This window comes from Salmo salar, chromosome 03 (assembly GCF_965601325.2).
Source record: "Salmo salar chromosome 03, fSalSal1, whole genome shotgun sequence".
NCBI classification, from domain to species: domain Eukaryota; kingdom Metazoa; phylum Chordata; class Actinopteri; order Salmoniformes; family Salmonidae; genus Salmo; species Salmo salar.
The window spans coordinates 44789894-44816987 of NC_138293.1; the positions used below are offsets into that span (position 1 = coordinate 44789894).

The 27094-nt window shown below is 42.9% G+C and overlaps 2 protein-coding genes across 2 annotated transcripts; both read right to left on the reverse strand.

The window, feature by feature from the left end:
• Positions 1–1607: 1607 nt before the first annotated feature.
• LOC106600492 (succinate dehydrogenase cytochrome b560 subunit, mitochondrial) lies at positions 1608–4042 on the reverse strand. Its single transcript, XM_014191877.2, has 6 exons — positions 3768–4042; positions 2977–3036; positions 2736–2837; positions 2236–2297; positions 1986–2149; positions 1608–1867 (listed from the first exon to the last, which is right to left on the reverse strand). The coding sequence occupies exons 1-6, from the start codon at positions 3782–3784 to the stop codon at positions 1760–1762; spliced, it is 513 nt and encodes a 170-aa protein (XP_014047352.1). The 5' UTR covers positions 3785–4042; the 3' UTR covers positions 1608–1759.
• A 1881-nt stretch (positions 4043–5923) lies between these two features.
• On the reverse strand, positions 5924–26895 carry LOC106600489 (sodium/potassium-transporting ATPase subunit alpha-2). The gene is made up of 24 exons (XM_014191870.3): positions 26720–26895; positions 25140–25217; positions 24826–24885; positions 23624–23827; positions 20561–20674; positions 19906–20040; positions 19629–19746; positions 19159–19427; positions 18186–18384; positions 17686–17795; positions 16578–16712; positions 16276–16355; positions 16062–16171; positions 15661–15836; positions 15094–15230; positions 14791–14941; positions 14306–14474; positions 14046–14200; positions 10208–10331; positions 9340–9485; positions 8867–8997; positions 8502–8603; positions 7497–7588; positions 5924–6576 (listed from the first exon to the last, which is right to left on the reverse strand). Exons 1-24 carry the CDS (start codon positions 26729–26731, stop codon positions 6548–6550), a joined length of 3036 nt encoding a protein of 1011 aa, XP_014047345.1. The 5' UTR covers positions 26732–26895; the 3' UTR covers positions 5924–6547.
• Positions 26896–27094: the final 199 nt, after the last annotated feature.

Genomic DNA, 27094 nt, shown 5'->3' on the forward strand with positions numbered 1-27094 from the left:
TGGCCGGTGTGTACTTGTTTGCAAACTTTTTTTGTACAGCTTTGACAGTGCTACTGATAGTAGTGGTGGCGCTTGGCTTGCACGTGCAAATTCAGCACACACAACATTCTATAATAGAATTGTGTTATTTGACGTGTCAAATTAAAAGCTTATTTAACACTTCAAATAGTGTTATATGACCTATGTTTTTTGACATGCAAAAACCCAAACTGTGTTCAATGTGCCTCACCAATGTCTATTTTCACCTCTTAATTTCACCTACTGTTCTAACTTGGTGGCGCACATGTAGCCTATAACCTGTTTTAGAGAAATGTTATCGAATATTGTAAGCTTTCATTGTCTGTTTATATGCCCCCTTTATTTATCCTACGGTTCTGACTTGTACAGGAAGTACACTGTAAGAATGGCCCATGTTCTGAATTCTGTCGCTGTACATTTCAAAAGTGCTGAACAAATAGTTATATTGACTATGTCCGTCGTTGCTTGCTAATTAATGTCTTAATCGAAATTACAGATTGCCTCTTATCCGCTCATCGTCCCCTTATGCCATAGTTTGTACATCTCAATTGTCAGTAGAAACCACATTTGTTTATTAAGCAAGTCAGCCATGTTTTTTTTAAAAGGCAGTAAATGAGCCTGAATGAACTATTTCGCTGTCAGTCAAGGCTCTGCTGAAAGCCAGGTGTAGCAGCGGTAAGGTGTTGGGACTGATGTTGGGACTGATGTTGGGACTGATGTTGGGACTGATGTTGGGACTCTGCTGTTAGGCTAACAGTTTGTAGGCACCGTTATAGTGCAATTAATGTACTGTTTAGTGTTGTGTAGTGGCTTTGCTGGCATGCATCCCACATTTTGTTTGCCCCACCAAGATTTACATGATAAAATCGCCACGGATCCATATATATATATATATATATTTCAGAAAACCATAACTCAGTCAGCTTTCATATCAATCTTCTGCCCTGGCAACAAAATGCTATTAATGGTGAGGTGTGATGTGGACACATAAAACAAAGTAATGGGAATCTGTCTCTTCCACTAGGCTGATCCACATGCTCCACTCCCGCTGTGGCGGAGATACAGATATGGACTCAGATCGAGACAAAACTTGGGGCTTGAATAGATAGATTTGAGTTGAAACACCACAAGCTTAAGCTCTGACTTGCAAGTGGCATTAATGCTGATTTGAAGCTCTGAGTGATGTAAATGTGGATCTATTGCAGATAAATGGAAGACGTAAATGGAGACAAATGTAGGACATTACCATGTGAAGAGGCAACCTGTTTACTAATATATATATATATATATAGCACTATTTTTGACCAGAGCCATATGGGCCCTTTGTCAAAAGTAATGGACTTCATAGGGAGCCATTTGAGAAGGTGACATTATTGTTCAGTTAGATAACAAACAGGGTGATATTATGGTCCTATTTCCATCATTTCAATTTCATTTTCTCCATCACACAACAGTATCCTTTTCTAGCCTTGTGAAACCGGACTGATCTCGCCATAGGTAAGTAAAACAGAATGTGAGCTAAGTGAAAAAACATTAGTCTGAGACCAGGCTATGCCTTTCCATGATAAAAAAACAGAAGAAAAGAAATATAGGTTAGACATATTTATTTATTAATTCATTCATTCATTCAATTACTGTGTTGGGGACACAAAGACCAGAACATGAAAACAAAAAAAACATCTCTCGTGTCTGCCCCCTCTCCCTCTTCCTGCACTCCTTTTTTCTGGTCTCGTCATGCTGCTCACATGTATGCAATGGCAGCAATGGAGGTCAGTATTGACAGCACAATGACCACGTAGCCCGAGCGATACACCTCAGGAATCTTAAATCCCTTACCGCTATCCCAGAACTAAGAGAGAGAGAGAGAGCGAGAGAGCGAGAAAGAAAAGGAGAATATATTAAGGAAAAACAAGGACCGACAGACAGTGTTGACTTGTGTTGTTGTGCGCTGTGGACACAGTACTTACCAGATGGCGGATTCCGTTCAAGGTGTGGTAGGACACAGGGAAGGCAATGCCAAACTTGGCAAGGCTGAGCAGAGCAGGGCCAACGGACAGGGAGTGGATCAGGTCAAGGTAGTATGGATAGTTACCTGGCAACACCAGTGCTAATAGAGCAAATGCTGAGATACCTGAGAGAGAGAAAGAACAATAAATATATGTTGAGGTCTGTGATCATGTGGGCCTTTCCACATACGTTACAAGGTTGTTACATTACCTCCACTGAGTCCCACTCCTGTGCCTCTGTGTGTGATGGACATCATCATAGGCAATGACCACCTGCAAGACATAGGGTACCATGACAACATGGCCATCACACATACAGTATATAAACACGGCATTTGTAGTTCACACTGGATATAAACCCTATCAAGTTCAAGTTGAGGGCCTGAGTTATTACCAGCCACGTCATCTGACGTTTAATCTAATACACTGTGGCCTAGCTGGTCCAGCAAAAGTGATAAAGGATCATTACATACATAAAGGAGTAAATTATCTTGTGAGGAATGGTTGTTTTGTGCTTTAAAAAGGTACTTGTCACAATACACTGAATCAAAGCTGTGTCTATGGTCTTTCCTTGGGATGAATCGCTGATGGCCTGGAGACTCAATGGAGTGTACAAACAGAATCAAGCAACTCAGCACCAAATTCAACAAGGACAGCTATTACTGAGGTGCAGTGTGAGCTTCTTCATTATCACACATGTAGTCAACTTACTTATAGATGGTCAGATGTGGCGACACAGGTCGGTTCAATTTGTTGTTTTTGGCCCAAAACGTGTTCATTTCCTCATTTGCTGTGGTTCCCATTGGAACAGCACTTAGAGGCAGAGAGACAAACTGAATTTAGAACACATAAAGGCTATAGGACACGTACACATACAACATAGCCTTTATCTACGTAGAAAAATAACAGAGACACAAGTGTACACAGACACACACTCGACACATCTACTCACTGTCTGTATAGAATGCCAAACTGAGGGCGGAACAAGCAAATGCCCTGTCGGGTAAAGGTCCTGAGAGAGAGATGAAGCAAAACACATTTAGTAATGTTAGTAATAACAAGGTTAAAGGACAAGATTCGTTTCACTGAGCAGCTTCCTTCTTAATTCATTACAGCTTGTTTGATATTGGTGAGAAGGTTGCGCAATGGCTCAATTAATAATGCACAAGCAATCATAAACTGCGTGGTCAAAGTTCAACATTTCAAGGGTGTTAATGTTCAAAGACCCTAGAAGAGCAGAGGTTACTGGGCCTTTCTATATGAGGAAGAAATACTAGTATGCTAGCTAGCTAAGTAGCTAGTAGTAAAAGGGTTCAACTTCTATTTGGCCCACACGTGATGAGAGGAGTCCCTAGCTAACCTCACATCCAAGGTTGGGACAAGCTAGTTAGTTACGATACTTCACAAGCAGGCTAACGTTAGCTATCTAGATTGGCCGTTACATCCATGGAATGTGGACGCATGGCTTCCATACATATGTAGAGCTCATTGTAGCGTTCATTAGATCTAAAAATAACATGTACATCTCAAACCTGTCGTCACAGGAGGAGTTAACTATTTAACTTGTATGCGCAGCAAGCAACAATGCTATGACGCGGTGACGCAAGCTGTCTAGCTAAGTTAAACAATCCACTTGAACATAAACTATTCTAAATGAGTATTACGCGTCTAACCAACAAACGAACGGAACCCCCAAATAAAATGTATCAAAGTTAGTTACGGTACAGTTAGCTAGCTACTGACCTTAGAAGCAACGCCATTTTTTTATTTGACAGCTGGAACAGGATATGGCGTATCTAGATGTTATGCCGCGTTCGGAACAACTAGGAACTCGGAAATCTCTGACTGACAACTCGGAAAAAATCGTTTTGAACGGTCATGCAATTCGGAATTTTTACTCGGGAAATCGGGCCTCTTTCTAGAGCTACGACTTTCCGACCTGAAGATCACTGACATCATGAATTGACCTTGTATTTTCCGAGTTACCAGTTGTTTTGAACGAGGCACCAGTTCCGAGTTCGCAGGGGTTCTGAATGCAACATTATTATATTTTTCCATGACGCTACGTCATAATCCCGCCTATTTCTACAAGGTATCTTCTTAAAATGTGATTTGAAACCTAAACCTAACCACACTGCTACATTTATGCCTAACCCTAATCTTAAATTAAGACCAAAAAGCATCAACATTTTTACAATATAGCCAATTCTGACTTTGGTAACTAGTGGAAACCCATGCACTATTTTCACTCCACTTGGATACTTTTTATTTATCCCTTATTTTACCAGGTAAAATGACTGAGAACACGTTCTCATTTACATCAATGACCTGGGGAATAGTTACAGGGGAGAGGAGGTTGGGATGAATGACACAATTGGAAGCTGGGTATGATTAGGTGGCCATAATGGTATGAGGGCCAGATTTGGAATTTAGCTGGGATTAACACTCCTACTCTTACAATAAATGCCATGGGATCGTTAGTGACCACAGAGAGTCAGGACACCCATTTTAACGTCCCATCCAAAAGACAGCACTTTACACAGGGCAATGTCCCCAATCACTGCCCTGGGGCATTGAGATTTTGTTTTTACCAGAGGAAATAGTGCCTCCTATTGGCCTTCCACCACAACTCCCTGCAGCATCTGGTCTTCCATCCAGGACCAACCCTGCTTAGCTTCAGAGGCAAATCAACAGTGGGATGCAGGGTGGTATGCTATGGCTGGAAGTGACTTTTTCGTAGCAGGTTAGGAGAATTTACGCAGTGATTAGGAGAATTAATGTAGCAGTTTAGGAGACTGAAGGTAAGGTTAAGAAAGGGGTTAGTGTTAGCAGGTTATGAGAGCATTTCCCCTACGAAAATCACTTCCGGTCGTAGCTGTATCGAAGTGTCGTGAAAAATTTGTCCCCAGGGCGGGTCTGTTCTGCCATTTGGAGAAGGTAATGTTGAAGGGTAGGCCTAATGTAACAATTATTTACAATAAAACTGTTTAAAAGATAGAATCTATCATTTACACAATAACAAAGCTGTCAGCCCACCTGAGTTTTTTAGAAAAAAAGCTGAGGAATGGGCGTGTTGAAATGTAACCACTCAAATTCATAGACCGTTGCAAGGACTGACCATCCATGATATCAAAATGATCGTTTTAACCATGTTTTGAGGCTATATAGTGTGTTTACATTGTGCACAAACATGAGTAAAACAATGTCAATCTTATATTTTGGGTTCTGATGGGGTACGACAGTTGAATTAAGCTCATGAGGCATTTCTAAGTTATATACTTCAAGAATCAACGGCTATAAATTTAAAGGCAGAGGCTACGAATACGGAGTTTTCGCCCCCGCCCCGCCGGAAACGTATTTGTCAAATCAGATCCGAATAAGTTCTGCACACACATGTAGGCCTACGTTTCTCTCGTTACTCACCCTCTTCTGGACCCTCAACCAATTTGATCGATATGATGATTTAGATCTCAGGTCTCGTATTTATGAACATCTGCGATTTGAACAAACGTTCCAAAAATGTATATGAAGGCTACAACCTTCTCTATCTGTTGTAACAGATATTGCCGTAGCACAAGCATTGCATTGGGGCAAAAACAATTAGCGTTTTGTGTGATGATGTAATCATTATAGTTATGCAGCCATATAGCCAGCAGTCGTGGCTCCCGTTTAGCTAATGATGATGAAAAAATAACATGAACTCGCTATTGACTGCCTGTTTTTGTCTTGCTTGTTTGATATGCGGTGTAGGCTCAGTGGCGACCCGTCATTCAGGGCAGGTGTTCTGAGCCCCACCTGTTCAGCAAAGAAAATACAACAATTCAAGCCCCTTGGGTGCTGCCAACGTTACATTAGAAGTGCACGCCTGATGGGGTAATACAAGAGCAAACAACAACTGCTTTGTGCAGATTCACTTTATTTCATATCGAGATTTTCAGAGCAATTTATTTTTCACAACAACGTTATGATCACCCAAATATTCAGGGTGCATTAGTATGGTACAGGCATGTTGGAACATCTTGTTAGGTTGCCATTTGGATTTGGAAAATCATTCTAGTACAATAATTGTCATCTGGAAAACTCCGAAATGTCAAATCACAATTACAAGTTTATTTGCAGCAAAATTCTCTATGATAGCCAGAATTGTGTACTGATAAACTGATCCATGCAATAATACACCAATTGTCTGGCATAACAAACAAGCACACACTAGCAGGATTTACAGTGGTAATTTAGGCTTATTTTAAAAACTGCAGATGACCACCTGTTGTTAATCACTTTCAAAGACAAAATTCAATTTGAAAGGTATTTTTGTTGTGCACACAAAAGCTATGTTCTTTGCTTAGTTAGACCTTGCATACAAAAATATACCATACTCACTCATTCAGAGGGGTTGGGTTAAATGCAGAAGACACATTTCAGTTGAATGCATTCAGTTGTACAACTGATTAGATATTCCCCTTTCCCCTTTCATTAACACAGATTTACAGAAATTCAAACTAACAATAATAATTTTCTGAATGTTAATAATAAGTCTCCTGTTCCACCCAACCTATAAAACAGAAAGAAAAAGAACAGTCAGACACAATTATGACAATATTAGACAACGTCATTATGTCCCATTATCTCTTCATCTGTGTTTCAATATGAAAAGGCCCTTTTAACTCAGTGACTCGCTGATCCCCAGCACATCAATCTGATTATTAACATGACTAATTAACATGAGCGATTAACTGTCATGATAAATTAACTTTTTTGAATATTTTTGTCTCAGTGACAGACAGCCAGCATCTTCTGTGTCTCTGTGTCCCATATTCTATGTCACGCTAAGTCTTTTTTATCAGTGGTGGGAAAATTACCCAATTGTCATACTTGAGTAAAAGATACCTTAATAAAAAATGATTCAAGCAAAAGTGAAAATCACCCAGTAAAATACTACTTGAGTAAAAGTCTCAAGATATTTAGTTTTAAGTATACTTAAGTATAAAAATAAAAAGTAATTGGTAAAATGTACTTAAATATCAAAAGATAAAGTATAAATCATTTCAAATTCCTTATATTAAGCAAACCAGACGGCACCATTTTCTTTTTTTAATGTATTTACAGATAGCCAAGGGCACACTCAGACATCATTTACAAATGAAGCATGTGTGTTTTGTGAGTCTGCCAGATCAGCGGCAGTAGGGATGACCAGGGAGGTTCTCTTGATAAGTGCATGAATTGGACCATTTTCCTGTCCTGCTAAGCATTCAAAATGTAACGAGTACTTTGGGTGCCAGGGAAATTGTATGGAGTAAAAAGTAGTTTAATTTCAATAGGAATGTAGTGAAGTAAAAGTTGTCAGAAATATAAATAGTGAAGCAAAGTACAGATACCCCCCCAAAATGTAGTACTTTAAAGTATTTTTACTTAAGTACTTTACACCACTGCTTTTTTATCACCTATGTGTCACTCTGTTACTCTGTCACCCACCTCCAGGACACCTCCTGATGATGAGCTTGCGGATCTCATCATAGATGAAGATGAGGACACTGTAGGGGAGGGCACAGAACCACCAGGAGACCCTGAAGGAGTGAGTGAGTGAGTGAGTGAGTGAGAGAGAGAGAGAGAGAGAGAGAGAGAGAGAGAGAGAGAGAGAGAGAGAGAGAGAGAGAGAGAGAGAGAGAGAGAGAGAGAGAGAGAGAGAGAGAGAGAGAGAGAGAGAGAGAGAGAGAGAGAGAGAGAGAGAGAGAGAGAGAGAGAGAGAGAGAGAGAGAGAGAGAGGAGAGGGGAGAGAGAGAGAGAGAGAGAGAGAGAGAGAGAGAGAGAGAGAGAGAGAGAGAGAGAGAGAGAGAGAGAGAGAGAGAGAGAGAGTGTGTCAGCGAAACAAGGGAAGGGTGGTTGGTGTAGTTCATTGTAAAATCCAGCCTGGTCTCATAGACTAGACGTAACAAAGTAAACGCAAATCCGGGACAACTTTAGCATTTTAGAAGCTTTGCAACTACTTACTGCTTTTTAGATACTTTGCAATTACTTAGCATGTTAGCTAACCCTTCCCATAACCCTAACCTTAACCCTGTAACCTAACTCCTAACCTTAAAACTAACCTTTACCTTAACATAACATCTAGCTAACGTTAGCCACCTAGCTAACATTAGCCACAAGAAATTGGAATTGGTAACATATTGTACAAATTGCAATTCGTAACATATTGTAAGAAGTCCAGGTTGAAAATCCATGCAGATTCACCCTCCGAATCATTGGGGTGATACGGGGATGTGATGAGGGTGTGACTAAAACATTTGTGGGACATGTTTTGGAGGTGTTGAGGCTGGGGATTATAGAGTGGAGACGTGTGTGGTACATTGTAAAATCCATGTCTATGAGAAAGGTGCGTGTGGGACTTAGTAGTTTTGGGGTAGAATGAAAAACGGGGGTGTTGGGGATAGGATGTCATTGTTTTAGGGTAGGTTGGAGAATATGTTGTCTAGTACTGACTTCAAGGGGTACATGCGGAGGGCGATGTCCATTCCTGGACAGTAGGACAGGAAGGCAGCCAGAGCAGTCTCAGCAAACAAGCCAAAGATCAGGATACGATTCCTGTTAAGGAAATGGAGATGGGAGAGGTGAATACAGGAAAGAGTACGACAAGAAAAGGGGACCACTTAAAAAAAATGACCATATACATAGGCCTTCTACTTATACAAAGTAAAACATCCTGTCTTTCATTTCGTGTGTCCCAAATGGCACCCTATTCCCTATATAGTACACTACTTTTGACCAGAGCCATATGGGCCCTGGTCAAAAGTAGTGCATTATACGGGGATTAGGGTGTCATTTGAGATGCATCCTTTTCCACTTACTTCATGCCCTGCTGGAAGACAGAGTTCCTCCTGGTCTTGCAGATAACCAGATCAGCCCATTGCACCACCACGATGCTCGCAAAGAACGAGGTATGACAGGTGAACTCAATTATCTTTCGCTGCTCATAGGTCTGCAAAAGGAAACACTTCTTACACGTCTTAAACCTGTCGTAGTCAAGAAAAAGAAAAGCTCCAGCACACAGGTCATTTTGATGCTTCCAACAATTTAGATCCATTCAGTTGTTGGTAGCATCCAAATTACTGGTGTGCTGAAATTTTTCTTTTTCCACCATAACTACAAATTTTTCTCCATGCACCTGGTAGTACGTCAAGATGTGCAAGTTTACTTAAAAAATAAACTGTTGTAGTAACTTGTGGTGGCTCTGCTTAAAATATAGCTACTGACCGCATGGACCTTTAAACATTCGCTCCAATCTGTATGTGTTATGTGTGTTAAACCCTCTCATTCTCACCCACTGCTGTCCATAGCTATCTTCCACCTCGTTGTTAGCACGGTCATCCCAGTTCAGACGGATGCCAAGGAGGGTCCCTGGCCAGAAACCATTCTCAGCCAGGATCACAAAGTAGGTGAAGAAACCTGCTATGGCCTGGATCATACCTGGAGAGAGAGAGACAAGTCCATCAGCACAATATACACTGAGTGTACAAAACATGACATAGACTGACCAGGTGAATCAAGTGAAATCTATGATCCTTTATTGATGTCACTTGTTAAATCCACCTCAATCAGCGTAGATGAAGGGGAGAAGACGGATTAAATAAGGATTTTTAAGCCTTGAGACAATTGAGATTGTGTATGTGTGCCATTTAGAGGGTGATTGGGCAAGACAAAAGGTTTAAGTGCCTTTGAACAGGGTATGGTAGTAGGTGCCAGGGTGCACCGGTTTGAGTGTATCAAGAACTGCAACGCTGCTGGGATTTTCAGACTCAACAGTTTCCTGTGTGTATCAAGAATGGTCCACCACCCAAAAGACATCCAGCCAACTTGACACAACTGTGGGAAGCATTGGAGTCAACATGGGTCAGCATCCCTATGTATCGCTTTCGACATCTTGTAGAGTCCATGCCCTGACGAATTGAGGCTGTTCTCAGGGCAAAAGGGGAGCAACTCAATATTAGGAAGGTGTTCCTAATGTTTTGTACACTCAGTGTAACTTTCAATAACTGCAATGAATAACAGAGGGTAAAAAGGCAATCTCCACGTCTCAAATGGTACCCTATTCACTATCTAGTGCACTATTTTTGACCAGGGCCCATGATAGGGTGCCATTTGGGACACAGACCCATGGATGAGCTTGCAAGTGGAGGAGGTATTCTGACCTATCTGTCCGTAGGCCATGCTGATCAGTCTGTCGTTCACCAGCTTGTCTGTCTTTGGGCACCGGGGCTGACGCTTCATGATGTCACTCTCAGCCGTCTCATAGGCCAATGAGATAGCAGGAACCTGGACCCAGACAGAGAAGGGGGAGGGGGAGAGGAGAGAGGGAGAGAAAGAGACGGAGAGAGAGAGGAGTGTGAGAGAATGTATGACAGACAGAACAATGTGATAAAGCTATACCCAGTAAACAAGCCCACATTGACACGCTTTTAGCCCAATGCGGGCTAAAATATTGGCCCTGTGAAAGGCTGCCCATAATGGGCCGATGCACCTTTGCTAAGAATTTATTTATAATTTATTTGTGACACTTTCAATTCAATGCATGAAGTGCATAATTTACAAGCCTTACAGGTATTTAGGAAATGTGATACATTGCATCAGAAAGACAAGAAAAACTGTTAAGTTTCTCATCTGTCACATATTTAAGTATTTTTACAGATGTCATCATTGGCATTTTACAAGATCACCAATATTTGGGCATCACACAACAGAACCCTTAAACTGTAGTGACACACAGTAACGGCTGCACCAAAATAACTATGTGCAAACCACGCCTCCAAATATTTGCACCGCCTCTAGGTGGGCTTAGTGTGGACTAGCCCGTGCTGGACTTGGTGTGGGCTAGCCCGTGCTGGACTTGGTGTGGGCTAGCCCGTGCTGGACTTGGTGTGGGCTAGCCCGTGCTGGACTTGGTGTGGGCTAGCCCGTGCTGGGCTTGGTGTGGGCTAGCCCGTGCTGGACTTGGTGTGGGCTAGCCCCGTGCTGGGCTTGGTGTGGACTAGCCTGTGCTCGACTTGGTGTGGACTAGCCCGTGATGGGCTTGGTGTGGACTAGCCCGTGCTGGACTTGGTGTGGACTAGCCCGCGCTGGGCTTGGTGTGGGCTAGCCCGTGCTGGACTTGGTGTGGGCTAGCCTGTGCTGGACTTGGTGTGGGCTAGCCCCGTGCTGGGCTTGGTGTGGACTAGCCCGTGCTCGACTTGGTGTGGACTAGCCCGTGATGGGCTTGGTGTGGACTAGCCCGTGCTGGACTTGGTGTGGACTAGCCCGTGCTGGACTTGGTGTGGGCTAGCCCGTGCTGGACTTGGTGTGGACTAGCCCGCGCTGGGCTTGGTGTGGACTAGCCCGCGCTGGACTTGGTGTGGACTAGCCCGTGCTGGGCTTGGTGTGGACTAGCCCGTGCTGGACTTGGTGTGGGCTAGCCCGTGCTGGACTTGGTGTGGGCTAGCCCGTGCTGGGCTTGGTGTGGGCTAGCCCGTGCTGGGCTTGGTGTGGGCTAGCCCGTGCTGGGCTTGGTGTGGGCTAGCCCGTGCTGGACTTGGTGTGGACTAGCCCGTGCTGGGCTTGGTGTGGGCTAGCCCGTGCTGGGCTTGGTGTGGACTAGCTCGCGCTGGGCTTGGTGTGGGCTAGCCGCTGTTGGACTTGGTGTGGACTAGCCCGTGCTGGGCTTGGTATGGGCTAGCCGCTGTTGGACTTGGTGTGAGCTAGCCCGTGCTGGGCTTGGTGTGGGCTAGCCCATGTTTGGCTGGTGTGGGCTTGGTGTAGGCTAGCCCATGCCCACCTTGCCCACTGAATATCCACATGGGGTCATGTTTGCTGGGTAGGTTCTGTAATAAAAAAAGCCCTGACTATTGGTTGAAGGTATTACCAGTAAACAGGGTTGGGGAGTAACGGATTACATGTAAGGGATTACAAAAAAACGGTAACTGTAATCCGTTACGTTACCAGCAAAAATATTGTAATCAGATTACAGATTCTTTTGAAAATCTAGATGATTACTTCAAAGATTACTTTTAAATTGAGAAAGGATGTTTGTGAGAAAAATAGGTATTGACACTTCTCTGTTTTCTCAGTGACATTCAAACCAGCATTGAAAAAAGACACAAGTTTTTGTTCCACCTGAGTGAGTCTGACCACAAGTCAGAGACCACTATGATGACACACCAAATGTATTTGATGGATCGCAGGAAAAGAGCAGGAATAGGCTTTTGTAAGCTATAGTCCAAGCTATGTCGTCCAATGGTGCGACTGCTGTCAGCATCCAAAGATTATCCAATTTGAATAAACTCTTGGAGGTAAGGATGACAGCAGTGGTGTAGTCTACGGCAATACGGATATCACTTATTATTGATATCTACATAGCGCATTGATGTGAATCTCACTGATGCTCTCTCATTTAGCTATTTGCGCCTTACGGATTGTGGTTGTTGTGGATGGCTGTTCACAAATCTAAATGTATTTGAACCCAATAATGGTTGAATTCAAGAAGTTTAAGCTGCCTATCAATCATTGTTTTTGAAACCAGTGGACAGGCAGTGAAAAATGCGCTCTTGCAACAGCTGCATAGTGCGGATCCAGGACTATGGAATAAAAGTGTGGCTTTTATTGCTCAGTATAATAATAATCCATAGGCCTAATGGAAGTATGCTCAAACTCACACACTTTTGAAAGACTTAAAGGGGCTATCTGTAGTTGCTACATCCGTTTTTGGACTTATATATATATATTCTTCAAGAATCAATGGAGATATATATAACTTAGAAATGCCTCATGAGTTTAGTTCAACTGTCATACTCCATGAGAACCCAAAATATAAGCTTGTTTTACTCCACTGTTTGTGAATAATGTAAATGTAAACAAACACTTTATAGACTCATAACATGGTTAAAACAATAGCTCTGTCTATTAATCTGAGAGTGGTTACGTTTCTTCAGGCCCATCCCGCAGCTTTTTACCAAAACAGAGACGGGGCAACTGTTATTGTTTCATCTGTGGATTTGCCCTTTAAACAGCTGCGTAACTTTTGGATTACCCAAACTCAGTAACGTAACCAAGAAATCAAAGTGTCACCAACTAAAAGGTAAACAATAGGCCTATAGCAAATGCAGCATATGGCATTCATTTTCTCACATGTAAATACCACTTTTCAGTAGTGCTCAAAGCATGCCATTCCATGAGCGCAGCATTTATTTTTCAACTTGAATCAATTTAAAAGTAACTGAATGTAATCAGATTACGTTACTGAGTTTGGGTAATCCAAAAGTTACATTGCTGATTACAATTTTGGACATGTAACTGTAATGGATTACATTTAGAAAGTAACCTACCCAACCCTGCCAGTAAGGCAACAACAGGGCAATGTGAGTGAGTTAAGGTGGGAAATGGACTTAGCCCATTGTGAGACCAGAATCCACACAGCAGAGTGGATACAAATCCAGTTTGCTTTAGTGGATTTAGCAGCTTTCATCCTGACCCAGGGCAGGGCAGTGATGAGTAATAGATTGTAAGGTAGTGTATGATCAAGCTAAGAATGGCTGGTTGTGACTGTGAGTGTTAAGGAGTAGAGATATGATGAGTCAACATGGCCAGTCATAGAATCGAGAATTTGCTGAAATAGTTGTAATGTTCTTCAGCAGTCAGTTTGTTTGATCTCTTCTGCTGCTGCTAAATAACATTACAACTATTTCAGTGAGTGTGGGTTTTACTTTCACAGTTTCTATTCCTTTTAAACCCTGCACCCAAAGACTTTTGATGATGAACTATTGAGTCCAGCATGTCAATTCTTAATTCTATGACTGGCCATGTTGGCTCATCATATCTCTTCTCCTTGACACTCACAGTCACAACCAGCAGTAAAACTAATCCTGGACTAAAAAGCACTTTCAATTGAGATTCTACATTGCTTTTTAGTCCAAGACTAAGGATTCATCTGTATCCGGGAAACCACCCCAAGACTATTTCAATGCGGGTTTTCCTTTTCCAGTCAGCATGGCAGGTCCTCACCATGTCAGTTCCCAGGTCGATACAGAGGATGGTGACAGTGCCCAGGGGCAGGGGAATACTGGCAATGATGAAGAGGAGGAAGGGGCTGATCTCTGGAATGTTACTGGTCAGAGTGTAGGCAATGGACTTTTTCAAATTATCAAAGATCAGACGGCCTGTTTGGGATTGAAGAAGAACATATAAATTGATTGACTTACAGTATTTCAATTTTTTCCACTTTCTTTTTTTTCTCTCTTCCTCTTTCTTCCTTCCTTCCTTACCTTCCTCCACTCCTGTGACGATAGAGGCGAAGTTGTCGTCCAGGAGGATCATGTCAGCAGCCTGCTTGGAGACGTCAGACCCAGCAATCCCCATGGCAACCCCGATATCAGCCTTCTTCAGTGCAGGTGAGTCGTTCACTCCGTCCCCAGTAACCGCAACAATTGCCCCCTAGAACAAGAGAACAAAGGATCATGAAATAAGAAACATTTTAGTTGAATAACAGCTGTGAATTGGAGATAAATGCAGCGTTTTCATGTTTTTTTGCCTCTGTCAATTTTGGAGCCATTTTCCCATCAAAAACTTTTCTATGGAATAATAGCCCCCAATATCAAACTCTGAACAGAAGAATAGATTCAGAATTCCTAACTCCAAACCATGCTTCAATTATAGAGTGACTCAAACACACACACACACATAAATACACACACACAAATACACACGCTCGCATTCAAGCATGCACACATGCACACGGATGTCCTTTCACCGTTCTCTGGCAGCCCTCTACGATGATGAGTTTCTGCTGAGGTGAGGTGCGGGCGAACACTATCTCAGTGTGGTTCCTGAGCAGGTCATCCAAGTATTCTGCGCTCATGTCCTTCAGGTCCCCCCCGTGCACCACACAGGCCTTGGCATCCCTGGTAGCGAGACACAGGTACAAGCCGACAGTGAGAAACAACACAAATACACACACACACACACACACGAGCATGCGCAAAGTAACACGCGAGCGCTCACACACAGATGCACACATACAGGCACGCATGCGCGTGCGCACACACACACACACCTGGGGTTGACTTGTCTCAGTGGAATATTCAGCCTTTCAGCAATGTCCTCCACAGTCTCGTTGCCCTCGGAGATGATGCCCACACCTTTAGCGATGGCTTTAGCAGTGATTGGATGGTCGCCTGTCACCATGATAACCTAATAGCACATCATCACAACTATAAGCACACCATATGTCATCGTTACCTGTCACCACATACAACAATCTGTTGTTGTTTTTTGCTCTGTTTTGCTCATTTATAACATTCGTGCCTGTGCTAACTTATACACATTGCCATCTTTTTTGCTTTCTGTTTTTCTCATTTATCATGTCCATGTATGTGTTAACCTATCATTCTGATTGGGTCCAATGAGACAAGTTTGGATGTGTTGGCTGATTGGTTAATTAGTTGTAGGGTTGCAAAATATCAGTAACTTTCCCAAAATTCCCAGGTTTTCCAGAAATCAAGGTAAAAGGTTCCCAGGTTTCCTGCTTATTCCGGGGATGTACCGGGATTTCTGGAAAAGCTGGGAATTTTGGAAAGTTACTGGAATTTTGCGATATTTCTTGGTTGATGATGCCACTCACCTTAATCCCAGCAGAGCGGCACTTCCCCACAGCGTCAGGCACGGCAGCACGGGGAGGGTCAATCATGGACATGAGGCCCACGAAACACAGTCCTTCTGTAGGGAAGTTGACATCTTCACAGTCGAAGGTGAACCCCCGAGGGAACTGGGCCGGAGACAGTGGCAAGTGACAGAACCCTGAGGGAGAGACAACAGACAGAGACTATTTTTTAGATATCAAGGTTCAAATCTGCTTTTGTATTTTATTAAGTTTCTATGACGGGAAAGATGTAGGGAACAGATAGGGAGATACAGATTGAGAGGGGACACATAAAGGAAGGGCACAGACAACGGCCAGGGGGCATGTGTGGTCTTGAGATAGTTGAGCCTCAAATGGCACTCTTTATACTGTACTGTACGTACCTAGAACTCTCTCTCCTAGCCCTCCCAGCTCCATGTAGGCACTCTGGAAAGCTTCGTTCCAGTTGGCATCCATTGGAACCTCCTGACCGTGGATCATGATGGTGCTACACCTAAGAGATGCACAAACACATAGGATTTATTCACCTTTTGCGGTCAATCAGTGAGATATGTATTTACCTATTGAGGGAGACACGGTTTTGATGTAAATAAATACCTGTCCAATATTCTCTCAGGGGCTCCCTTCATAACGAGTAGGTGGCCATTTTCATTGTCTTCATGTTCATGAATGGAAAGCTTTCAGAAGGTGGGTAGAAGATAAAAGCATATATAGTATATAGATGTTTTGCTCTTTTATCATTGCAGTTTTTAGTGATTCTGGTGGTTCAAAAGACTTCTGAATTATGGATTGGGCTGTAGGTCTGTTTGTACAACAATTACTTTTTTTTGTTTATGCAGTTATGTCTATGCTGTATGTTTTGTGTTGTGAATGTCCACGTTGAAGGGGTAATTGTATACCTGGTACTTGTTGGTCGAGTTGAAGGGAATCTCTCCCACCTTGGGGTTTCTGTCTCTCATAGAGCGGACACACCCACAGGAGAGCTCGATACATTTCAACAGAGCAGACTCTGACGCGTCGCCAGCAGTGTCCCTCTACAAAACAACACAACATCAAGCAGTCAGCAGGAGACGGTCTATTCACATTGTCAGAATGGGTTGCTGACTGACAATTGGTTTAGTATGTGACTACCCACATGAAAAAATACTATAGCATACAATGGTATAAATATTATAGTGTTCACTGTAGTGTTTTTGCGGACTTTAATGTAGTATTTACTGTAGTATACTGTAGTATTTACAGTTAACTATAGTATAAATACTGTAGTAAAAGAACTGTAGTATATCCTATAGTAATTAATGTAGTGTTTTTGCAAATTGTAGTATACTGTATTATTTACTGTAGTGTTTTTGTGGGAATTACTTTAGCATTTACAATAATGTTTTTGTTTTATTATCTTTGACAGAGAAGTTGCGGCTTCTCCTTCAGAACACCTACTGTAGAAATACTAAAAGGGCACATTTTCCATAGCCTGTAAGTAGGTAGGGTTGGGGTCTGAACGGATAGTTCAGAGCTTCTGCTCTTTTCTGTAACGTGTAGGGGGCACAATATATGGTCTATATTTGGCATGTAGGTTTCTCACTTATGGGTGGCACAAATTGTGATATGGGGGAGGGCAATGGACAGGGTTTATGCAAATTAAATACTGTAGTATTTACTATAGTTAAAGTGTAGTGTTTTTACAGACTATAGTGTTTTTGCAGACATTACTGTAGTATTTATTATAGTATTCTACAGTATACTATAGAACTATATAGTAAGTACTGTAGTATTAGATAGTAAACTGTAGTATTGCTATTGTAACAGTTTGGAAGAATGGGTTTTGTGTTGTTAGATTCAATGTGTCCAGGAGTGTCTAAATTACACTTAGTCGCATGGGTCATTGGGGCACTTTAAATGGGACGACGGACTCTTACTGTATCAACCATTCCATTCCAGTCATTACTATAAGCCATCCTCCCTTCATCAGCCCCCACCGATATGGGTGTATAGTGGCCATCCCCCTACCTTGAGGATGGGGAAGTTTTCCTGCCCAGCTTTGAACTCAGCGCGATTGCAGAGTCCAGCTACGTGAGACAGAGAGTGCCATGTAGCTGAGCTCTTGTCAAAGGTGGCACCTGAAGGAACACAGGAGATGCTTCAGACTTACAGAGGGATGATTCATTTTATACAGAATTCCCGGATTTTCCAGAAATCCCAATTGGAAGATTCCCAGATTTCCTGTATATTCCATCCTGATTCCGGGAATATTCCAACCGGGATTTCTGGAAAACCTGGGAATATTGGGAAAATACCAGAATTTTGTAACCATAGACAATGTGACTGAGCTGAATTTGTATCTTTTTTCAGTATATTGTATAGCACATAGTATAGTATCTCTATTCCTTTCTAGTATCTCTATTCTAAATTCTTACATAGAAGCTCATTTAACACAGCAGAGAAGCAAACTAATTCAATGGGTCTGGTTGAATGTAGAAGGGACAGATGATGTCTGTGGGTGGTCTCACCAGACTGGTCCTCCGTAGTGTCGGCCTCATGGATCATGTTGTCAAACCACATGTGGGCCACGGTCATGCGGTTCTGGGTCAGGGTCCCTGTCTTGTCGGAACAGATGGTAGAGGTAGAACCCAGGGTCTCCACAGCTTCCAGATTCTTGACCAGGCAGTTCTTCTTGGCCATACGCTTGGCAGTGAGGGTGAGACACACCTGAGAGACAGAGGGGGGGAGGGAGAGTGGGACGGAGGGAGGGAGGGAGGGAGAGAGAAAGAGAGGGGGGGGGGGGTAGAGGAGAGTAAATGGACATTACCGAGTCCTCTTACCCCTATACATATCTACCCCTACCACTCCAGTATCCCCGCATATTGACCCTGGAACTGTCCCTGTATATAGCTCGATTACTTTGTCATGTTCTTCTTGTTTCTTTTTCTCATACATTTTTGTTCTACTTTACCTTATTATATAGGACTATTGGTATTGATTATTGCGTTGTTGGGAAAGAGTTTTCAAGAAAGCCATTTCAGTGTAGTTGCACACGTGACAATAAAACCTGAAACTTGAGTAATGACAGGGTAATGGTCAAAGATGGACAGATGGATGGAAAATCCTACTACAGAGCACACTCTCATAGACTTCCGTGTAAATTATGAGATTTAGCAAGAGATTTGCATGGAGACTTAGAATTATAATTTGGCCCATATACACAATACCAGTCCGTGGCCTTGGGGTGTCTAGCGGTCTAAGCCGCTGCATCTAGCACACATAAATGTACCACTGCCAGTATGGGTTTCAATCCGGCCCACTGCTATTTCACTCACCAACTACAATAGTTGTCGGACTCACAGCGGCGGTCCCTGCGACAGACTAGCGTCTTGTCCAGGGGGGTGTACTTCAACATCAAGCACATCAACCTGCCTCACGCAAGATAGCCTAGGGGCAGTAGCCTATGGGCCAATCTGACTGGGACATTCAAGGCTTACTCACAGTGACGGTGGCCAGCAGACCCTCTGGGACATTGGCCACGATGATGCCGATGAGGAAGATGACAGCCTCCAGCCAGGTGTACCCCAGGATGATGGCCAGGATGAAGAAGGACACCCCCAGGAACACAGCCACGCCCGTGATCAGCTGGATGAAGTGCTCGATCTCCATGTTGATGGGAGTCTGGCCTGTCTCCAGCCCTGAGGCCAGGGTGGCAATACGACCCATCACTGTATGGTCACCGGTACCTACTACTACACCTTGGGCCGTGCCTGAGGGAGGGAGGGAGGGACAAACAATTCATTCATTGAAGATGGATGAGTGGATGGATGAGTGGATGGAATGGGGTAGATAGAGGGAGGAGAAATAGGTCAGGTCTCCCTTGTAAAAGAGGTCTTCAATGAGACTTTCTCGATAAACAGTCAAATCAAAATAAATGAATAAAAAGATGGGGAAGGATTTGTCCTACTGACCCTCCACACAGTTGGTGGAGAAGAAGGCGATGTTTCGAGTCTCCAGGGGGTTTTCATGGGTGAACTCTGTTGTGCGTGTCTGAGGCTCTGACTCCCCAGTCAGAGAAGAGTTATCCACCTTCACACACAGACAGAGGAAAGTTATCCAGTTGGACAGAAATAAATACAGACAGACAGACAGACAGAGAAAGAGAGAGACAGCAACTAAGTAATCCACCTGGACAGATAGTAAGAAAGTGACCCTTGGACTCCCTGGCCTCTCATCTCCTCTCCTCACCTTGCAGCCAGCGGCGGAGACAACTCGGAGGTCGGCAGGGATCCGGTCTCCTCCTTTGATCTCCACCAAGTCTCCCCTCACCAATAGCTCTGCATTGATTGTCATTTTCTCTCCCTCCCTGATCACCAAGGCTTGCTGCCAGGGATGGATAAGAGAGAGGAGAGATGAAAGAGAGAGAGACAAAGGGGAGGTTGAAAGGGGAGAATGAAACTTTTTTAGATAAACGTTCATTGGCAAATCCAAAGTTGGCTCAAATTATTAGTTGTGTTATGTTGGATAAGCTTATTATGCTTCTCAAGTCAGTGTAAGCCCACTCGAGGCACTCAAAGGAAATTAAATTACTTGAAATCGAAGAATATCCAAGGGGATTTAAGCCTATTATAGCCTTCACGCGCTGTTACGATGACCAAGCCATAGCTTGTGTCCCAAATGGCACCCTATTCCCTATATAGTGCATTACTTTTACCAGGGCCCTGGGCGTCAAGAGAAAAAGGGGTAAAAAGAACAATAAAAAATACAAAATAAATAAGTAGTGCACTTTAAAGGGAATAGGACCCTGGTCAACTGTGCACTATAAAGGGAATAGGGCCATCTCATAGGGTGCCATTTGGGACGCCGACAAAGCAATATATTGTGCTGTCTCAGCTCAGCTCACCTGAGGAACCATGTTCTTGAAGGAGTCCATGATGCGGGAGCTCTTGGCCTCTTGGTAGTAAGAGAAACAGCCAGTGATGATGACCACAGCTGACAGAACCACTCCCAGGTACAACTGTTATGGGAGTGGGAGGGAGGAGAAAGGGAGTGAGATAGAGAGGAGAGAGAGGGATGGGGTAGAGAGACGAAGAGGGCTGTATAGAGAGAGAGAGAGAGAGAGAGAGAGAGAGAGAGAGAGAGAGAGAGAGAGAGAGAGAGAGAGAGAGAGAGAACAAAATGACCAGATGAAGGTTATTGGTGTTGCACTACAGTATATGGCATACAGTATATCAACATAATTGTGAGTGAAAGTGATGTTGATGATGATGATGGTTGTTTTATTTGTGGTTGTATGTAGTATGTTTGCAACCAGGTTGGCAATGATGATGATGATGATGATAGACAGTGTTAGCTAATAACTGGGCAACTCTATGCAACCATGTTTGCTGACGACACAACTGTTTATGGATCAGGCAATTCTGTAGGGCAGCTTCAAGAGGCTCTTAAAGCTGACATGACCAAAATGTCAAATGGGATAACCCAAAATAAGTGCTAAAAACAAAGAAACCAAGGCAATGCTAATATGTACAAAGGAGAGAAGTAACAAACGACCCTCCTTACAGCTGACATTTGGCGGGACACCCATCGAAGAGGTTTCAGAGACTAGGCTGTTAGGTGTACCGCTAGACAGTCTCTCTTGGTCATCACCTCTGCAACAAAATCATTGGCACTCCTGTATGCTCAGAAGGATTGCGAGATATAAAATAACTCTCACAAGCTCTCATCCATAGTCAAACGAACTACTGCTCTGTCGTCTGGGGTAATGCAAGTGTCGGTGACCTAAAGAGCCTGCTAGTAGCGCAGAATAAGACAGCCAGAATGGTTCTGCAATATGGTTAGGAGAGGCCCTCCATAGAATTGCATACTGCACTCAAATGGCTGACTGTCAAGGAAATGATAGAAAAGAATATACTAACTAGCCCTTTTTCATAAAATTCACCACTCTGAAAGACCAACCACTATATATGATAAACTGGATATAGTCATAGACAAACACTCTCGTAACACACGGAGCAGAACCAAGGCCACGTATAGACCACCAAAACCCAATTTAGAGCTAGTCAAAATAGCTTTTAGTTCCAGGCCAGTAAAATCCTGGAACTCTTTGCCAGAAAATTCCATAAACTTGTCAAATTATTTTAGAAGAATAATTCACAAAGCACATTAAAACTTCTTATGGCTTGAATCCCGTTAGCGGGATCGATATGACGACAGCCAGTGAAAGTGCACGACAGCAAATTCAAAACAACAAAAATCTCATAATTAAAATTTCTCAAACATACAAGTATTATACACCTATTTTAAAGATAAGATTCTCCTTAATCTAACCACAGTGTCCGATTTCAAAAAGGCTTTACGGCGAAAGCAAAACATTAGATTATGTTAGGACAGCACCTGAACAAGAAAAACCACAGCCATTTTCCAAGCAAGGAGAGGCGTCACAAAAAACAGAAAGTCAGCTAAAATTAATTACTAACCTTTGATGATCTTCATCAGATGACACTCCCAGGACTCAATGTTACAAAATACATGTATGTTTTGTTCGATAAAGTTTATATTTATATCCATAAACCCCATTTTACATTGGCGCGTGATGTTCAGAAAATGTATTCCCACCAAAACTGCCGGTGAATGAGCACATCAATTTACAAAAATACTCATCATAAACGTTGATAAAATTTACAACAGTTATTGAAAGAATTATAGATATACTACTCCTTAATTTAATGCAACCGCTGTGTCAGATTTTAAAATAGCTTTTCGGCGAAAGCACATTTTTCAATATTCTGAGTACAGAGCTCAGCCATCAAAGCAAGCTATACAGTTACCCGCCAAGTTCTGGAGTCAACTAGTATTATAAATCTTCCCTTACCTTTGCTGATCTTCATCGGAATGCACTCCCAGGACTCCTACTTCCACAAGAAATTTTCTTTTTGTTCGAAATACTCCATATTTATATCCAAATACCTCCGTTTTGTTCGTACGTTCAGATCACTATCCAAAGGCATAACGCGTGAGCGTAAAACGAGACAAAAAGTCAAATAGTTCCATTACCGTTCGTAGAAACATGTCAAACGATGTTTACAATCAATCCTTAGGGTCTTTTTAACATAAAACGCCGATAATATTCCAACCGGACAATAGCGTATTCATTACAGAAGAAAAAGAATGAGCGGCGCGCCAAACGTGCCCGCGCAGTAAACAACTCACTGGTCTCAGGCAGTCCACTGATTGACTGAGCTCCTATTCTCTGCCCAGTAACAGTAGACGGATGGAACAAGTTTCTAAAGGCTGTTGACAGCCAATGGAAGCCTTAGGAAGTGCAAAATGACCGCGCAGACACTGTAGTTTGAACAGGGATTAGATAGAAAAACTACAAATCACTTCCTGGTTGGATTTCTTTCTCAGGTTTTTGCCTGCCATATGAGTTCTGTTATACTCACAGACATCATTCAAACAGTTTTAGAAACTTCAGAGTGTTTTCTATCCAAATCTACTAATAATATGCATATCTTAGTTTCTGGGAGTGAGTAGGAGGCAGTTTACTCTGGGCACGTCAGTCATCCAAGCGACTCAATACTGCCACCATCCATAAGAAGTTAATGAACAACTACAATGGGTCTAAGAGGTTATTATAATATGTGATGTTGTATTTAAATTCAAATGAATATGTGCACAGGCGGTATGTGGGTGGGTGAGGGTTGTGGGCTTGGCAGGTATAACTCGTAATATGGAAAGGTATGGGGATGTGGATCTGTGTTTGTGTTTTTACTTTGCTTTTGTTCTTTTTCTAAATTAGTTTTTTTACATTTCTTAAGGGCTCTTGGAAGACTAGCCCTTGGTGGGCTAAAAGAGATCCTAATAAAATAAAAAGAAATCAGCACAAACAGATCTGGGACCAGGTTGGTCATTGTGTAGTGAACATGACAGATGTTATACAGCCTAGCCTTGAGGCGGTTCTCACATTGTCATTGGCTGGCTCATCTTCAGTGGCCACTTGGATACTGTAGGCCAGGAAGCAGAGGATGGCACCGATCCAGAGGAGCAAGGAGAAGCCCCCAAACAGCTGACGGCAGAACTTCACCCACTCTGGTGTGGTGGGAGGGGGGGTCAGCACGTTGGGCCCCTCCCTGGCCAGCACCTCCAGAGCCTTGGCATTGGTCAAACCCTGGAAGACAATGAATGAATACTTTAATGTCCAATAGGGAAATTTGCTTGGCAATATTACAGGCATTCCTGGCATACAAATAATACATTGCAAGACATACAACACTTTATACAACATGTACCACAGTCACTTAGACAATCACTGTCCGTCAGCCAGCAGACAGACCATCACTACAGAGACTTTGTTTATTATTTATTTAACCTTTATTTAACTAGGCAAGTCAGACAGTCACACTCACAACAACAAAATCAGCTTTTCCATTTCTACGGCCATTTTGGTTGTTGTGTGTAGTGGGGCAGCTAAAGCATGGGATTCTGCCTTTTGTGATAGAGGCACCACATTTCACACACATCTAGGGCATGTCTGAAGAAGGGTGGCAGATAGCCTAGCGGTTAAGAGCGAATCCCCGAGCCAACTAGGTGAAAAATTTGTCAATGTGCCCTTGAGCAAGGCACTTAACCCTAATTGCTCCTGTAAGAGCGTCTGCTAAATGACTAAAATGTCAAATGTAAGAGAAGTATTACAGTGCCAGTATGGTACCATTGCAGATTTTGTTCATCACCCCCTGGTGGCCATTTCTAATATGGCAACTAAACAACCTTTTAGTTCTGTGTGAGATAAAGTCAGTAGGATTAAAGATGAGATAGATAGACATCTCTCCATATGGGACCTATATTACTTCACTGATATTCACTGTAATACCACTGAACACCAGTAATGGAGATATCATGTGGGGGTTCCTATGTGGGACAGGGATGAGAACCCTGTGGACTCAACTTGGACCACATGGACAAACATGGACCAAAGTAACAGTTGGGGGGTTTGTGTGTGTGTAGCACTGACAGGAAGCAGTAGTTATGTAAAGATTAGATCAGGGCTAGGAGATTAAAATGGCTCGGCAGAGCAGAAGGGAAGGCAGCTGTGTGTGTGTGTGTGTGTGTGTGTGTGTGTGTGTGTGTGTGTGTGTGTGTGTGTGTGTGTGTGTGTGTGTGTGTTACCCGAGCCAAGTCGACTGTGTAGCGTCTTTCCAGATCTTCTAATGATATCTTGTGATCATCCTGTGAAAGAACAGAATAATCTGATTTACTCAAATAAACCACAACCAGAAGGTCATTATTCAATATGAAAAGTACTGCGCTGAGTTCTTTACACGTGACAGCCTTACTGCGTCCCAAATGGCACCCCTGGTACCCAGGCTAATTTGGTGCACTATTATTGACCAGAGCCCTATGGGTCCTGGTCAAAAGTTGTACACTACATAGGTAATAGGGTGTCATTTGCGACAGAGCCCCAGACAGCCAGTTGCTCTTACCATGGACACCTCCTTCTTGAGCTCATCCAAGTCCCTCTCCTTCTTCTTCTTCTTTCCTCCTCCATTTTCAGCACCACTCTGAGGAATGAGGAGATTATCACATCAAACATAAGCCCTTAACTCAAAACTCCCACATACAGAGGGAGAAGTATATGTAACAGTTTAGCGTCCGTCCCTCTCCTCGCCCCTGCCTGGGCTCGAACCAGGGACCCTCTGCACACATCGACAACAGCCACCCTCGAAGCGTCGTTACCCATCGCTCCACAAAAGCCGCAGCCCTTGCAGAGCAAGGGGAACAACTACTTCAAGGTCTCAGAGCGAGTGACGTCACCGATTGAAATGCTATTAGCGCGCACCACCGCTAACTAGCTAGCCATTTCACATCGGTTACATATACATAAGCATTGCATATAGCATGCTGTAGAAATCAGATATAGATTGAGTTATAGGATCCCTATGGAAGTATATCCATGTTTATATTATATATTCGTGTTCAGAAATATATATTTTTTAAACATTTCACTAATGTATCAGCTGTAACAGTAGGATATCGTTGCTTTGTGTGTTGGTTACTTTGTGAAAATATGGCGATGGAAAGTCTGAGTTGACATTAGTGAGTGTGTTCAGATTGGAACAGTCGCTGTTGAAGAATGCAGCTTCATGGACATCATCTGCTGCTGTCACTCTTTCTTTCCCAGCAGAACGTGTGAACGTGTGAAAGCGACAGAGAGAGAGCGAAAGAATGAGTGTATGAGAGAGCGACACATTGAAAAAGCAATCAAAAAGAGTTTGAGAGTAGAGTGTTGGTGGAGTGCAGGAAATGTGCCCGATTTAGCAATTTCCCCGGTTTCCTCTACTGTATGATACAACAGATAATCACCAACACCTGCTAAAAACAAAGTCAGCTGGAATTTAACAGGTTATACAACTGAAATTCTGTAATATGTGTGAATAGAGATATTGATAATATATTGATGGTATTAGTTATCTAGGCCCTAATCCTACAATCCAATGTGGTCACAAAATGCCTCAACACTACGGCATGTAAAACCGGCGCCCGGCGTCACTGCAGACACTATTAGAAAACCGGCTTAGATTTTCCATGATGTCTGTGGTTGTATGTGACATGTCTAGGGTTGTAAAATTCTGTCAACTTTCCCAAAATGCCCAGGTTTTCTAGATTTCCTGGATGAAAGATTCGTGTAATCATAGAAGAATAAGCAGGAAATTCGGAATCCTCCAACCAGAAATTTTGGGGAAGTTACAGGCATTTTACAACACTAGACATGAGTGTTGGTGTTAGACAATAAATTGACCTAACCCCAACTCAACCATACATATATTCATATGACGACTGTGTATGTGTTTATAAAGCAGAGTTGGGGTCAATTCCATTTCAATTCAGTCAATTCAGGAAGTAAACAAACTCCAATTCCAATTTTCCTCAATGCTTCTGTGTGTGAGACTTTTTTCAATTTCAGTTTACTTTCTGAATTGAAATTTAATTGACCACGACCCTGGTATAAAGGACAGGAAAATACCCCTCTATATGCATGAATAAATAAGTGAAGAGAACTTACCCCTTTCCCCATGCTTGCGGTGTTCCAACTGTAAGTTGAAATGTGAAGGGCAGACCTTTCGTCCTGACAGACAGGGTTCGGATCTCTAACACGTGGAAAAGAAACATATGACTTTTTGGGTGGCTGGGACTGACACCCACCCTCCACTCTCCTTCACCCCTTCCCTCTTGTCTCCTGTAAGGGTAACCTGAACCTCCCCAGCACTAGCGCCCCCCACCCCTGCCCCTGGGTACACAGAGGGGGCTCTGTGGTGTTACCTGCACCTGCTGTCCCCTCTGTCAGGAACAACCCAGAAGAGCACTGTCATAGGCTGGCACCTCTATTGCCACTGAAAACAATAAGAAACAGTGACAACAAACAAACGACAATATTAAC

Bases quoted from the DNA above. Each gene is read 5' to 3' on its own strand.
- LOC106600492 (XM_014191877.2), bottom strand. The intron at 2,150-2,235 runs GTAATGTAACAA...TCTCTCTCTCAG, and splicing joins AGGAGTGGGACTCAGTGGAG to GTATCTCAGCATTTGCTCTA. The intron at 1,868-1,985 runs GTAAGTACTGTG...TCTCTCTCTTAG, and splicing joins TGAACGGAATCCGCCATCTG to TTCTGGGATAGCGGTAAGGG.
- LOC106600489 (XM_014191870.3), bottom strand. The intron at 17,796-18,185 runs GTGAGACCACCC...GTGTTCCTTCAG, and splicing joins CACTACGGAGGACCAGTCTG to GTGCCACCTTTGACAAGAGC. The intron at 14,201-14,305 runs GTAAGGAAGGAA...AATCCCAAACAG, and splicing joins CGTCACAGGAGTGGAGGAAG to GCCGTCTGATCTTTGATAAT.